This window comes from Dendrobium catenatum, unplaced genomic scaffold, assembly GCF_001605985.2.
Source record: "Dendrobium catenatum unplaced genomic scaffold, ASM160598v2 fragScaff_scaffold_43, whole genome shotgun sequence".
Lineage (NCBI taxonomy): Eukaryota > Viridiplantae > Streptophyta > Magnoliopsida > Asparagales > Orchidaceae > Dendrobium > Dendrobium catenatum.
Genome location: NW_021318505.1, coordinates 1,975,800 through 1,992,397, shown reverse-complemented (window position 1 = coordinate 1,992,397; position 16,598 = coordinate 1,975,800). Strand labels below are relative to the sequence as shown.

At 33.9% G+C, this 16,598-nt stretch overlaps 1 protein-coding gene across 3 annotated transcripts; it reads left to right on the top strand.

Moving 5' to 3' along the window:
* The first annotated feature begins 2,652 nt into the window (after nucleotides 1–2,652).
* LOC110107250 (E3 ubiquitin-protein ligase DIS1-like) lies at nucleotides 2,653–13,902 on the top strand. 3 transcript variants are annotated; one of them, XM_020837451.2, is made up of 4 exons: nucleotides 2,653–2,785; nucleotides 10,960–11,309; nucleotides 12,065–12,451; nucleotides 12,586–13,902. In XM_020837451.2, the coding sequence occupies exons 2-4, from the start codon at nucleotides 11,055–11,057 to the stop codon at nucleotides 12,904–12,906; spliced, it is 963 nt and encodes a 320-aa protein (XP_020693110.1). In that variant the 5' UTR covers nucleotides 2,653–2,785; nucleotides 10,960–11,054; the 3' UTR covers nucleotides 12,907–13,902. The 3 variants fall into 3 exon arrangements, with proteins under 3 accessions (XP_020693110.1, XP_020693108.1, XP_020693109.1); XM_020837449.2 differs by lacking the exon at nucleotides 2,653–2,785 and adding an exon at nucleotides 7,527–8,166; XM_020837450.2 differs by lacking the exon at nucleotides 2,653–2,785 and adding an exon at nucleotides 8,746–8,790.
* The last annotated feature ends 2,696 nt before the right edge of the window (nucleotides 13,903–16,598 follow it).

Below are 16,598 nucleotides of genomic sequence, written 5' to 3'. Positions count from 1 at the left end.
TGAAATTATTGCACAAACTATCTCATCTTAGCATATATGAAAATCAGTTGAACTCCTCTCTACGACTTGCTAATTGAACAAAGTTTCTACCACTACCATCACCTACTTCGGTTATGCTTTAATGAAAGTATCGAGTCGGCTTGACACCAATTTATTGGGTTCAAACTCAACTTGAATGTTCTGATCCAATAATTAAACAAAAGATTCTCTCATTAGCTTCAATGTTTCTTTCTTCATGAATAAGCCATTCCTCAGCAAGAAAATTACATACATGCGTCTACATTACAATTACATATAATTAAATCTTTTGAAGAACTTATATAACGTCTTCAAATGATCACGTTTCATCTTTGTGCATCATATTGATTTTCTATAATTACAATTTGTCCTTAAAAAACAACAAAAAAAAACTATAATAATAATATAAGTTTGAAAATAAAGCATTTAGTAGTTATAATTAAACATTTAAATTTATACTTTTTTTTTTCTCCGAACTGAGCTCACATGACTCGTTGTGTAAAGACAAGTTTAATTTTGGACATTGGTAGAATTTTTTGTAGCCTTTTTTTTGTGATACATGATAATGTTATTTAAAACTTTTTAGTACTAAATTTTTAACAATCAAACTTAATCTTAATACTTACCTTGTCCTCTGATTTTTGTGTAACAAGTTGGCAACCATTGCATTTGATCAATTATAGTTGGAACATTATCCATAATTTTCTCAATGGTTTATTGTCTCAGTACTCAACCTTCAAAGTGATTTTATAATTACACTACTTAATACTAAGGGATTGAAGAATCCAATGACGTATATGGCCAGGAAACTCAAACTTAAACTACAGTTGACAATGTTAGATGGTAAATAATACATAACTAAAAATTTTAGATTTATAATGAATTCTACATATTTCAACTTTAACCAACATTTCTTCTTGAAATGCTCAATACCCTTATTTCTACTATCAGAGAAAGGTATTGGAGCTAAAATAGGATCTCTTGCAATAACCCCAAGATATGATCCAAGCAGAATAGACTCAAGGTTGTTATAGGGTCAAGGTTGTTATAGGGGATGTTATTTTCATTTACCTCAATGTGAATTTGTATACCTAACGACATATTCTATATATCAGCACATATTGTACAACCCCTACGTCTTATATGAATTTTCTTGCTCATATTTACAAATTAAAATAAATAAAATAAGCATAAATAATATAACAATTTTGAAATAATAGAAAATCATACAAAGCTAGGAATAGAAAGAGCACAACAATAGGAATGAAACTACACAGCAACACGAGCATTTCAACTAAATATACAAAAGAATAGTAAAACAAAAGAAAGATGATAAAAGCATTTCAAATCAAACCACAAGTTAGGCTTAGATGCAATAAGGCCGCATGCTCACAGGAGCGTGAGCTCAGGATTGGGGACAAATGGGCCAAGGAGAGGAAGAACTAGAAGCGAGAGACTAGTATGAGCGAGCTAATGAGGGCTTCGACACAATCTTTCGCTTCGATCAAAGGCTAAGGGTCACTGAATGCACGAAACAAGAGGAAAGAGAGATGAGGGAATTAAGAGGGCAAGCCAAGAGCGTCGAACGCATATAAGATTGGGAAGGTGGGGGAATTTTAACAGTGGTTAAAATTGGTGTTATTTACACTTGTTAAAATCGATGCACATAGTAACGATCAAATGCGATGCAAAATGAGGGTTTTGACTTCGATTTTAAAAGCGCCCCAAATAATCATTACGAAAAAAAATGTCGTGATATATTTTCTAATGATCTATTACTTATTACATAATTGTGAATCCATTAATATTAAAAAAATTCTTTGATGCTAATTTTAAGCTTTGATTCTAAATATAATAAACCCTAATTAAACTCTCAAACAGAATTTTTTTAAAAAACAAACTCACATCACATTGTTTGAATATCGAATAATACATTCAATAAACTTATAATGACTTTTAAATTATATTGAAAGCCTCTGTCCTGTATTTACTCAATTAAATTAATAATTAATAAATATAAGTACAAAATTTTGCCGTAGTAAACTTTAAAATTATTTTTAAAAATAATCTAAATCTTCCCCACACAAAAAAAATGACATAAACTATATGGGACACATGTCGATCTCTTATTTGATCTGTTCATTCAAATCTACGCCGTCCTCACTAATACCTACATTATTTTTAGCTTGGAAGGACAAATTATTGTGTCCGGTGTCCGGATTCGTCCGGACACCAATCCGGTGTCTCCACGTCACTCAAATACATCGAGATTCAGTATATTTGGGTGACGTGATGTCACCGAATTGGATGTCGGGACGTCTAGTGACCGGACGCAATAATTCACCGCTCGGTACTCTGTGTCTGTGCAGACGATTCTAACCCCGTCTGCACTCCGCACCTAATAATTTTTCGCTTGGAAGAGACGTTCAGCAAGAGAAGATCGCACGCACCACGTAGCCGCCTCGCGTGACTCTCTGATTGGCCGAGGCCGAGGGGGCGGTACACCACAGCCGGCGACCACATCCCATGCGTCACGTAGGACGGTAATAAACCGTCTTCGGGCCCCACTCGCCCATTATCCTTCGAATCCCTTCTTCTTAAATACCACGTATGTTGATCCTACAACTTATTTAATTCCATAACTCACTCTCTCTTCTCTCAGATTCTCTCTCCTTTATCTCTCTCTATCTCTATCTGGATAGAGATAAGTCTGTTACAGTATGGAGATTCTGCAATTCCTGAGGAGGCAATGGGAAGACAATTACAGGTAATGAAGATCAAATATAGTAATTAAATAGACAAAAAATTAGTTCATCCAATTTTTATTAAGGTTGAATTTTGATATTATTCAATTTATTTTGTATTGAAAATTTTTCAAAATTATTAAATTTGCTTTGAGGCTTTTTTTGGAACAACTTTTTGAGGGTTTTCTAAAATAACTTTTTAATATCAAAATTTTTTTATTTAGAAATTTTTATATTAAAAAACTGATTTAGACATTAATAAGAAAATTGTCCCAAATAAATTTTTAATTTTACTTTTTCAATTAAATATCCACAAAAAATTCTTGGCAAAATTTTGTATTAAATTTTACTAAAAAAATTGATTTATTTGGAGGAAAATAGAATATATATTACATGAATTTTAAAATAAATTTAACTATTTTGAAATTTATGTTGATATAAAATATTTTTATTGTTATTTAAAATTAGATTATATTTAATCCTTTTTATTTATAATAATTTTATTTTTATTTTTCACATCCTTCTCTAAATAATATTTTAATCCATAACCAACTAAGGGTCTTCAAATAAATAATTAAGGCCTCATTTGGGATAGCTTTTTTAATATTTTTTAAGTAGTATTCTAACACAAAATTTATAATTCAAAATTTTTTGAACTAAAAAACTGCTTTAGAAAACAACGTGAAAGATGTCCCAAACAAAGCCTAAGACAATCTGATTGTTTCTAGCTTCTTCTTTTTTTCCCTTACGATTTCTTGAGTAGTTCGGTATCATGTTTTATTTAGAAAAAATATGTTTGGTAGTTTGAGAATATGTGATTTTTCATATTGTCATGAAAACTTGATTATATTTCTCGTAACTATTCCTTCACCTCAATAAATATTCCCTCTCGTCCCATCTCTCCTTATCTTTCATGATAGCTCATAAGCAAAGGCATCGATGCTAAAATATATTGACAACACTAATACCAATGAAATCTTGCAAAGCGCATGGGCGAGGGCATCAGGCCATTATTGGGTCCAAGCAATGCGTCTAGTGAGCTCGAACTCGTGCAAGGACATAAGCAAATCAAACCATGAGTTCGATGAGATGACATACCTAATAAAATTTAGATATTAAAATCATAATATTTTAGATGCTATACTTGTAAATCCCCTTTTTATTTAAATTACTTTAATTAAAATTTGATTATTTTTAATAAAAGCAGAATTACTAAAAAATACTAAAAACAGACGAAAGGGTAGTTTAGTAGTTTTACAGAAAATTGAAAAAAAAAATGTGAGCTTGGACAAATTTACGGTCAAAAACTGTGAAGGACCCGTAGCAGTTTCCAGTCAATTCGGTTAAATGCCAGCGTTCCAAAATAGATATAAGAACAAATAGCAGCAGCCAGCAGGTGCCAAGTAATTATTTAATTAATTAACTGCTTATAATTTCTAATGGTAGTTGAGAATGAGTGATTAAAGTCTAGCACAATTAAATTGAGGTGCCGTGTTGGTTGGAATCTATTTTCTCATTTAAGACTAATATCTAATTTTAATTGTGATTAAGAGCTAATAACTCCGTTAAAAATATGGTTTAAAGCCGCCTCTTCAGTGTTAATCCACCTGGAACGCATTAACTGACAATAAATCAAAATATATTTTGTATAATCATCATTCTTATTATTTAAATTTGTCGATAATTTCTAAAATGTTGGATATAATGAATTTATTTTTTTTATTTTTAATATAATTGAATTATTAGTATGAAATTATATGTAAAGTAATAAAAAAATTAATGACAAAAAATTGTTCCAACTAAGCTTAAGTTGATGAGAATTTTAAATTTCATTATTATTATTTCGCTAAAATTAAATTATTCATATATTGAATTTATACGTTAACACTAAATATATTTAATTAAAAAACACAAAAAATAAACTTAGAGAGCTTTGTTGGGATCAATTTTATTTTTTTAATTTTTAATTTTATTTTTAAAGATAGTTCGAATAATTATAATTTTTATTTTTTTTAATTAAAATAAATGTTTAAAATTCTCCTTCAGTTAAGCCTTCTAATATTTATGGAAATGTTTAAAATTCTCCTTCAGTTAAGCCTTCTAATATTTATGGAAATGTTTAAGAGAGAGTTTTAAATGTTAATCCTGTTAAGGAACTACTTGTAGACAAGGTAGCTAGAAATCCACAGGCGAAGAGACCAAATATTAAAATTAATTTTTCAAAAGAAAAATATTTCCTGTCGGAAGATGGTATAGCTGTTAAGCTATTTGAGCCTGGAGTGATGGCGAATTAAGAGACAGTCAAATATTCTATTATGGTTAAAATTTTTGAAAGTGATATCCCTCTATAGTTGATGGCTGAAGAACTTCATAGACAGTGGCTTCATTTTGGTAAATTCAACCTAACTTCTCTTTCGTTAGGATGGGTTTTGTGCTCATTCTCTTCTATTGAAGCTGTGGATAATATATTAGATGGAGGTCCTTGGTATGTTAAGGGACATGTGGTAGGTATTGATAAGTGGTCTTCTCAATTTTAACCAAATTCCTTGAAAGGATTAACTTCCCTAATTTGGGTTAGAATGCCACACCTTCCATTGATATACTTGGATGAAGTCAATGTTGCAAGAATTGCATCCATGCTAGGAACTCCTTTATGCTTACTTCTTCAGCCAGTTTGAGATTCTTAGAGAAGATAATCTACTTTTTAGGTATATAGTATGAAGCATCTTTATACATAGTAACTTCATGAATTGAAAACGCCAGCAAGTAACCTTAATATAATATTCTTTCTCCTCACATGATTATTTAATACATGGTCTACCTGAAAGAGCAATAAAGGATGCTCGGGAATCTATTATATGAAATTTGGCTTTGGATATCAGGTTTCTTGTAACTAAAAGAAAGGTGTTATAACCCAAAGCTCTCTTGCCTTATTCATTGATCCTACATAACATCATTTTATCATAACTGTGTTTGGTAGTATCAAAGGGAAAAGCTCCCAATAGTAAAAATAGTTGGTGGTGGAATCCTAATGTGCAAGAAAAAATTAAAAATAAGAAGCTTTGTTATAAAAATTGGTTTAATTTTAAAAATTCTGATAATTGGGAAATATATAAAGTGGCTCGTAAGGATGCTAAGAAAGCAATATGCGATGCAAAGGCATTAGCTTTTAGTGATTTATATAATAGATTAGATACTAAAGAGGGAGAAAGATATATATATAAGTTAGCCAAACAAAGAGATAGGAGTAGTAAGGATTTAGTTCAAGTGAAGTGTATTAAAGATGAAGATCAAAAAATACTTTTCTTAGAAGATGATATTCAACAAAGATGGATGAGATATTTTGCTAAACTTTTTAATGAAGATTGTGAAAATAAGATTGACTGTAGTGACCTTAGCACCCTAAATGAAAATAAAGATTTTTATTTTTATCGGCGTATTAGTAAAACTGAAGTTAGAGAGGCTTTAAATAGAATGAAGGGTGGAAAAGCTGTTGGACCTGATGATATTCCAATAGAGGTGTGGAAATGCTTAGGAGATGAAGGAATTTCATGGCTTACTAAACTTTTTAATACTATTTTGAAGACTAAGAAGATGCCAGATGAGTGGAGAATGAGTGTGTTAATTCCTATTTTTAAGAATAAAGGTGATGTACAAGATTGTGCGAATTATAGAGGTATTAAGTTAATGTGTCATACTTTAAAACTATGGGAGCGAGTTTTGGAGCATAGGTTGCGGCGTGATACTAATGTTTCTCAAAATCAATTTGGATTCATGCCGGGTAGGTTGACTATGGAAGCCATACATTTATTAAGAGGTTTGATGGAGAAATATAGAGAAAATAAGGAGGATCTACATATGATATTTATTGATTTAGAAAAAGCATATGATAAAGTTCCAAGAGAAGTGCTATGGAGAGTTCTTGAAAAGAAAGGAGTCAATAATTCTTATATTCAAATCATTAAAGATATGTATGCAGGAGCTATTACTTGTGTTCAAACACAAGGTGGATTGACCAAGTATTTCCCTATTTCGGTTTGGTTACATCAAGGATCAGCTTTAAGCCCATATCTTTTTGCTTTAGTCATTGATGTTCTCACTAGACATTTGCAAGAAGATGTACCTTGGTGTATGCTTTTTGCTGATGATATTCTTCTTATTGATAAGACTAGAGAGGGAGTTGAGGTAAACTTGAATTATGAAGGTCAACCATAGAGTCTAAAGGTTTTCGCTTGAGTAGATCTAAAACGGAATATATGGAGTGTAATTTTAGTAGTAATAGACCTAGTGATGGGATTGTGACTTTGGGCGATCAAGTCATTAATAAGAGTACACGTTTTAGATATCTTGGATCTATTGTTCAAAGTGATGGTGAAATAGATGGGGATATTATCAGCAGAATTCAAGTTGGATGGTTGAAGTGGAGGAATGCATCGGGCTTTTTATGTGATAGAAATGTACCCCTCAAACTTAAGGGAAAGTTCTATAAGATAGTAGTGAAGTCTGCAATGCTTTATGGTGCCGAATGTTGTTCATTAAAAGAGAAGCATAATACTAAGTTAAGTGTGGCAGAGATGAGGATGCTTAGGTGGATGAGTGGCTTTATCCTTAGAGATAGGATACGAAATGAGCATATACGTGAAAAGGTTGGAGTAGCTCCAGTAGAAGATAAGATTAGAGAGAGTCGCCTTAGATGGTTTGGTCACATAAAACGGCGGCCTAAAAAGACTTGGTTAGAAAATATTAGGAATGATCTTTTTTTATTAGATTTAAATGAGAATTTGACTTTTAATAAGATACAATGGAGAAAAAGGATTCATGTAGCCGATCCCACATAGTGGGATAAAGTCTTGATGTTGTTGTTATGCTTTTATCAGCTTCCTCATTCAGTTTTTGTGTTCAACCTGCAAACGACGAAAAACAAAATTAGCAAACTTGCATTTAATTTCAGGGTAAAAGAGTAATTTACTTTAATATTCAAACTGCCACGTATCGCCGTGCCAGCCTACTCTCATTAACTAACTAATGCTACTCGTAGTTAATTACCGTTAAATTATAACTCATCATTCCCGAAATCTCGGATTTGAATTCGGCAAAGTAACTTTCGGTGCTTTGGGAAAATTTACCAATTTACTACGGTGGAAAATGCTGGATCGTCGTACATCGTGCTTTGCGATTCGTGTGAATGATTTAATAAACGCGGGGATTTTTTCTGCACAAAATAAAACCGTTTTGGAATCTCCGACTCGAAATTATTTACCCTCAAGCGTTCATCCGCATTTCCGTCTCAGCTCTCGCCGCTTTCAAGACGTAAAGATAGATTTGCGAACTCGTAAGCATTGCGATTCAAAAGGAGGAGAAGGAAGAGATAACAGTTATCCTCGTTCTTGTTACGGATCGAAAGGTATAAGTTCATTTCTGTCCTGTTGAATCGGTTTAGGGTTACTTCAATTTGATCGGATAGAGTTTCGATCTGCTCAGCTCATGCAACTTCTTGATTGTTTCTTTCCGATCTAGGGCTTTTTTTTATTGGTTAAATGTGGTTGTGTTAATCTTTGTGTTTGTATTGGTGTTGTGCTGGAAGTTCTTGTTTGCTTTGTAGTACCCTCTTGATGTGTTGTTTTTTTTCCTTTTGTTAATCTGCATTTATGCTTGCTTTGTCAAGGATTGATTTCTTTACTGCTGAATCTTATCTTATGTCTGTGACTCCTTGTTGGTTTTGCATATGGGTGAACTGCTGCAAACAGAATTATTTAATGGCTTAGTAGAGACTATAGAGCTTCATAACTAGTTGAGGAATGGAGATGATAATTGGTATATTTATGTTGTTTGTTTGGTGTTTTCACTTCTGTTGGTGTGTCTTCCCCCTTGGTCTCTGTGTTTGGGCGTTTGAATTATGGTAGCACTGGGTGATTTTGTATTTGGTTTTATAACTGTTACCGAGCCGATGAGAGATTTGATGCTTAAGTTCTTCTTTTGGCTTTTGCGGACAGAGGATTGAAGATTTGGGAGAATCCGGCCCTTTCTGGTACTAAACTAGCATTGTACTCTGGATTTATTATTTTATAACATTATTTTGTATCTTAGTTCTCAAACGCTTTTGCTTCAATTGGAGAGACCTTGCGTGCCTGCTTCTACGTTTTTTATGATTTTCACAGTTTATGGAATACCGTATTTTGTTACATTTTAATACTTTTTACATATGACAAATTGAACTGCGTATATGAGTGTTTAATTTTGTATTATGGGACCACATTTTTGTCTTTAATAGATCATTTGGTTGTTTGAAGTTTGAACCAAACTGATTTCTGAGGACCCTGTCTCATGATTGATGAAGATCATCTGGTCTACCCCAATCACGAATTTTGTACTTCTTTCAATTAGTAATTTGGTTTGTTCTATTTTGTATTATCTGAGTGTCAGCATTCCAAAGCACATGTAGAACAATATGAGTTTTAACTGAACCCAACTTATGGGCACAAAGCTTCAGGCCCCATGACATGTGTTTGACTGTCTCATGTAAACTTTTATAAATTTTCAAACTTAGGTTTCGTTTGGGACGGTTTTTTTTAGTGCTTCTTAAAGCAGTTTTTTAGTATAAAAATTAAAGTTTTTGTACTAGAAAGCTGCTTTAAGAAGCAGTAAGAAAGTCGTCCCAAACAAAGCTCAGCAAGCCTCATTTTTTTTATTCGTTCAGCATTCTTGTAATTGTCTCTCCTCGGACAGAGGTGTTGACCTGAAATTTTGGTCCTAAACCTATGTTTATGTTGTGTTTGTAATTTTTTTTCAATGTTCTGTGAGTGGCTTATTTGGTTGAAGTGTGAGCTTAAAAGTTTAATCTAGTTAGGTGTTCTGGTTGTCCAAAGTGACCATCCTCTGAAGGGACAAACCCCAACCCATCCTTCCATGCAGATGAAAATTTTTCTTCAAGGAATTTCCCTGAGAATGTAATATATTCACTAGGTTTTACATTATATTCGTGGATCTCAACTTAAAAAAAAAATTGGATCCATGTATATTTTATATTATATGATTGCATCCATTTGCTCTCCTATGTGCTTTTCAATTTTAGCAAATCTAGGCACCACACTTCCACTATTCTAATGCCATTTCATGTTTGATCAATCAATTCTCTTAAAAGATTATCTGCATTAGTTATCTGTTTGTTGATGTTTCTAGCATATTATGTTATCTCAACCCAAAAAATGCAATTCAGAATATTTGGGCTAAATTAACAATTAAGTACATCCGATGGACCATATCAATCCAAATCCATAATCTTGTTAAATTGTTCTTCCTGTTGGTCTCTTTTATTCTATGGCATAATTGATATGTTGCAAGTAAAAGCATTTTCTTATATGTTCTTGTTTTTTTTTTAATATGCCTATCGAAAATTTATTTTGAAGTATTGAATGTTGAAAAAAAAAACAATACGATATCATGTTCTGGGCCTTCTAATATTCCAAATCAGTATATCCTGACAGCCTAATGAATGTTGAATATGTTTAAATTTGATTTATCGTCCATTGGACCAAGGGTTGCTATCTTATGCGGCAGTTTTTTCAGTACATAATTATAAAATTATTTGGCATATAAAATTTATGTTCAAGCTTCTCTTTAGGCTTTTGGCATCATGGTTGGTTTTTCACAACATGGTTTATAGCTAGCAAAATTGCTTTTTTTAGCATTTCTTGTTAGAAGTCAAATATATATTTCTCTTAACATTACGGCTCCCGATTCATCTCATGGTTTTTTGAGTATGTGATGCGGAGTATTTTAACTTAGAATGTTCCTTAGGTTATTTTATTTAGTTTGTTAAAAGTTGTTACAAATTTTCTAGAATCTTCTAGGATTATCTAGGTTTTCCCTACTTGAGTATTATATATATGGAATGTGTAAGAGGAATGTGACACATTGATAAAATATTATTTGAAACTTTAGAAGCTTGTTGTTTGTCTTTGTTCCATGGATTGGGAAATCCCTTCTTTCATCCTCTTCTTCCAACGATCCAAAGATTACTGCCCCACATCAGTATGAGATGACCCGCATGCATGCCGTTTGAACTTTAGTTCACTCTTTTTTGGCACACTCTGTTTCCTTCTCATTTCTTATAAGCTCAAGTTGCAGTCATTGTTCATTTATTATGTTATGTTTCTCTGTACGTATAATGCACTTATGGGCCATATTCATTGCACAGAATTGTAGGCCTTTGAGCTTTTCATAACAGATCAACTTCAGCAGTGTTGTTTTGGATAGAATTAAAACTGAAGTGTCATCTCACTCTTGTGAAATATGACCTATCTCAAGCTGGGAAAGAAGCAGGCAAACACGGGATCATCATCTGCTATAAAGTCGAAGAAATTGGATGAATCGTGCTCTCCTTCTGCACCTTCGGAGTCTATATGCACATCAGAAGCCTCCGGAGAGGCTAGTTTGGAGTCTAATGCGATGCATGCCAAAATGAACATTCTAGTTCATAATGATAGTATTGATGATCTATTGGAGTGTCCAATTTGCAGCAATTCGATGTTTCCACCAATCCAACAGGTTTGTATATTTTCCAAACCCTGAGTTTTATTTTGTTATATATTTTCCAAACATCAATTTTATTTGATTCTCTTGTTGTCACATCTGGAAGTCTCAATAGGCTGAAGTAAAACGTTGAACTGTTAATATCATTAGTCATACATGCATATAACTTTTTTGGTACATATAACATTATTAAAGCAATCAACCTAATTTTTGGTTCTGTAGATTTTCTTTTCTGTTTTCATTATTTTTAAAAACTTTATTTTAGTCACATAAACTAATTAAAGCTATTGAGTTCAATTATATGCCGCCATCTCTTAGTTTTCCTCTAAGTAAACAGAACTAAGACTTTAGAGAAGTATTTGAGTAAATGGGCCAAAATTCACCAGCAACATGGAGAAAAATTATGGGAAAATGATTAAATTTCTTTTTATTTAATTGCTCACTTTTTGTTTTACTTTCTTGATTTGCTCATTTATAGATATTTTTAATCACCTGAAATAAAGGGAGAATAAAAAGACATTTAGGTCATTTAAGGCAAACTCAAACACACAACGCATACACAAAGACTCGAACTCAAGACCTATTAGTTGGAAGCCTAAGCTCTCAACCAACAGGCCAATATGAGCTGTCTCTGCACGACAACAGATTGACCTCAGCTATATACATTAAATGGCTTCAAAACTATCTATTTTTTACCTCATAGATTTTTCATTTATATTATTTTCTTTTTAAGTTTCTTAATGATGGCTCTTTTCTTGGTATAATTGCAGTGTCCTAGTGGCCACACCTTGTGTTCTGCCTGCAAAAGCAGAGTGAATAATAAGTGCCCTATTTGCAGAAAGGATATTGGCAACATAAGATGCTTAGCTCTGGAGAAACTTGCAGTTTCTCTGTGCTTGCCATGTACCTACCATCAGCTGGGATGTGAACAAATGTTTCCTTATTATAGTAAGGTTGTGCATGAATCACAATGCTCATATAGGCCTTATTCATGTCCTCATCCAGGCCAGAACTGCCTCTTCACAGGAGGCATTTCATCTCTTTTGTCACATTTGAGGGATAGTCATGAGGTGGACCTGCAAAATGGCTGCACCTTTAATCATCGCTATGTGAAACAAGACCCATGTTCAGTTGAAAATGTTACATGGACACTAACTGTAAGTTAAATTTCGTTTGGGACAACTTTATTACTGTTTCTAAAAAAGCTGTCTTAAACGAAGCCTTAGTCTAAAATATCCTCGAAGTTAATTATAGGCATCAATCAGTTGCTGATTTATGTTTTGGCTTTCAGCTTTTCAGCTGCTTTGGCCAGTACTTCTGTCTGCACTTTGAAGCTTTCCCGCTAGGATCTCAACCAGTTTACATGGCCTTCCTCAGATTCTTGGGGGATGAAGAAGAAGCGAGAAAGTTTGGGTATTGCCTTGAGGTAGGAGGCAACGGTCGGAAAATGACGTATCAGGGTGTGCCGCGGAGCATCCGGACTCACCATAAGACGGTCCGCGACAGTTATGATGGGCTCATTGTGCAGAGGAGCCTTGCCCTCTACTTCTCAGGCGGCGACCAGAAAGAGTTGAAACTGAGAGTTACAGGAAGGATCTGGAAGGAGATATAGGAATATAGATGTGTAGAGGAGACCACCTGATAGGGAATAAATAATCTGATACGCATTTAGTGAGTATTAGTTTGTTAATTATGATTATTTGGCTATCTTAATGTTTCTTGTAGGCTATAAATATGCCTCTTAAGAGGAGTTGGGGCATTGAAAACAAGATGTGAAATCTAAATCCTCTTCTTGGAGCTTTAGATAGTTTTGGCAATGAGTGGTTGGAGTTTCACATCTTGTTCTCGATGTCTTATCTCTTCCTCTTAAGAGAAGGTAGGGCATCAAAAATAAGATGTGAAGCCTAAATCCTCTTTTTGGATCTTAATATTTTGGGCAATACAGGGTGCCCTTAATTTCGACAAAGAGGTGCTGGAGTTTTACATCTTGTTTTCAATGCCCTATCTCAAATTATTAGTTGCGGATACCGGACGGAGAGAATTATCCGGATTTCTCTTTGTCTACAGTAAAAGCGCAGTCAAAGTGCAGTTAAAGCGTATCTGCTACAGTAGAGCACAGCTGCTATAGTAACTGCACTTTGACTACGCTTTTATTATAGAGAAAGAGAAATTCGGATGATTCTCTCTGTTTGATGTCCGAACCTAATAATTTCTCCTTCATAAGAGGTTTTATTATAACCCGTTAAAAATATTAAGATAGCATAATAACTCTAATTAAAAAATTAATACCCATTAATTATTTTTTCCCTATCTCTACCCTCATCATAATTTTGTGATTAATTATTTTGTGCGGATACGAACGCTGTCAAGAGACCAATCAGAATGCGTCATGTCATCCCTGTGCTTGGTATTTCTCGGTACCGCTCAGTACTACTGACGTGGTGTATATAGTTGGTCTCCGGACAGTGTTGTCTCCGCACAGAATAATCTCTCCAATTTTGTGGGCTGTACAGTATATTCATGTTTGCGCTGGAAACAGTGTTATACTCAGGATCTCAGTTGTAGTAATATGTTCTCATTCTAGAAGCTTTTCCTCTCTTTTTTTTTTCACCTTTGTTTACTTTATCATCTTACCCATCTCATGATATTCTCTTATTTTTTTTCTCAACATTTATGGCGTTTGAAAATTATGCAATTCGTATGTATTTTTTGTGCATGCATATATAACAAACAATACACACATTTGGTGACATGAGAGCATCTTAGAATATGTCCAGCATAAAAGCCTAAAATTGTTTTAAAATATATGATGATCTCTCTCTCTCTCTCTCTCTCTCTCTCTCTCTCTTGACAGATAATATTTTTATCAAAGAGATAAGATGACTTTCTTTAAATAGAATATTGGTAGTAAAACAAAGTGCCAAATTGAGAGGTGCTGCAGACAATGCTCAGAACAACCCGCAGCAATAGAACTTATCAAACCGTTTTTAATAGAGAAAATATAAAACACTAGAAAAAGCTCATAAAAAAATCAGGAACTATAATAAGAAGAGGCTGAGGTAAGGTTTTGTTTGAGATAATATTCTTATTATTTTATTTGATGATAATTATAATTTTTATCGGATTATTATTTTTTATTGTTCTGAAAAAATTGTGCTAAGAAGTTATTTCCTTCTGTAGCTTTAAAAAAAAAAACTTTTTTCATAACCTTTATAGCTAAAGAAGGATTGTAGCATGAATATTCAACAAAGGCATTCTAGAAAAACAAACATCAGTGGGCAGAAAATAGAAAATAGAAAATAGAAAGAGAGAATGGAAAAAATTCCCTTCATTTTAAGTATAGTTTTTTAATAAAATATTTTATTTGGACAAATCATACATTTAGTCAAAAGTAATTATGAGATATGGATTTAGATTAATATAATAAAGAGTTTAGGATACTAAATTATATATGAAACCTTTAAATTACTCCCGATTCATAAATATTTAAGATCTTAGGCGGCTTTATCTTCAAATCCCTATTTCTTATCCCTCTTTCAACATCCACATTAATCTTATCTTAAGAACCTATTCTGAAGAATCCCCCATTGTCCCACTTTGGGTCTTCTTCCTAAATTTGCATCCGCATTTCTGCTCTCTCCGAATTCTACATGGTCTCGTGGCTCTTTTTGGACGACCACTTCAAAATGATAATGCTATGACAGTGAGATCTCGACCATTAGTTGCTAGAGTTTTGGTTGAACTTGATATTACAAAACCGTATCATGATAAGGTGTGGTTGGGTCTTGAAAATTTTGGTTATGTTCAACCTGTGTTGATGGATGAATCTCCTTCATTTTGTGATCATTGCAACACTTTAGGTCTTACTAGAAAAGAAATTCTCTCTTCATCCTCATTTAAGGGCTAATGTGGGTGCTAGAGATTCTCATGGCAATGTTGGTCTACCAGTACATGAAATAGAGGGTTTTGGTGATGAGGGTCATTTGGGAAATGTGGTACATGATGATGTTAATCCTTCATTGGAATTGGTCATTCCCGTGCAAGAAATGATTCAGATTAATGTTTTTTTAGATGCTAATCAATAGGCAATAATCCCTTCTATTGAGTTTTCTCTTTATGATGCGCATGTTGTTGTTGTTGAGGAGGAGGCTGATGTGAAGTTTCAAGATGCTTATGTTATTCTTAATCCCTATAAACCCGTCTCTCGTTGCTATTGGAATGGATGTGCCTTCCATTGATGTTAGTAACTCTGATGCTAATACAATTGTGAATGTTGAAATCGCTCATGTTTCTTGTCCAGTTGGAGATGGCCTCAAATTCGATGTATGTGATGTTAATAAGGTTATTTTGAATGAGTCGTCATCTTCTCTTGACTCATTGTTGACTTCATTAGAGCTAGCCTTTTCTACTATTATTGATGTATCGAAGGAAAAGGTAGCTTTTATTGATATTCCAATTTCAGTTATGCCTAATGAGGATTTGAAAGCCCATATGCCTATGTCGTTGAATAACTCAAGTTTGGATCAAGCTGAATGACGATTTTCGGTGAGCATGTACAAAAGTCTCATGATATGTATAATTTCATGGTGGGATGCGTTATTGATCAAGCAGAATCACGTGGCGGTGGCAAAAGGCATAGAAGTAAAACTAAGAAGAAAATTTTATCTTGGTTGACCCCCTCTCTTTCGATGTTGTGCGATTCAATTGTGTAGAATTAATTGGTATTCTAGATGATGATGAGGCCACTCTGTTTTCACCACCTTGTTGGCCTTGGCTTGTTCGCAACCTTGGTGGTCATGTTTTCATGCTCGGCGGTTGCCTGTTTGGCTCGTGGGATGTTGCTTGTGTTTTGTGGGTTGCTGCCGTTATTGGATGGTCCTTGCCTGGTTGCGGGTTGGTGTAGGGAGCATCTTGCCATTTACTGAGTCCGCAGATTGTTTTGTCTATTCCAGTTGTGTTGTTGCTCGCTTCTAAAAGCTTTTCAAATTTATGGGGTTGTTTGATTTGCATGATTAGTAGGATAAAGTAATGTAATTACCTATAGATATTTGATTATTTTTGAGCGGAATAAAAGGAAGTCATTTGAAGCATTAGTCCAGCGGATGCCAATCCCGCGACTTCGAAAGCCGCTTAATGGTGTCACGGAAGCTGAGCTTATAAGTTCCCTCTTCTTCTCCGTTCTTCCCACTCTCTCCCCTGGCTCTCTAGTCCGAAATCCCCAACAGTTGCTGTCTCCCTCTAGAAGCCGAAGAAGACGCCTCTCACAGCTCACCCGATTCACACGACCAGAAGAGGCGAATCCCC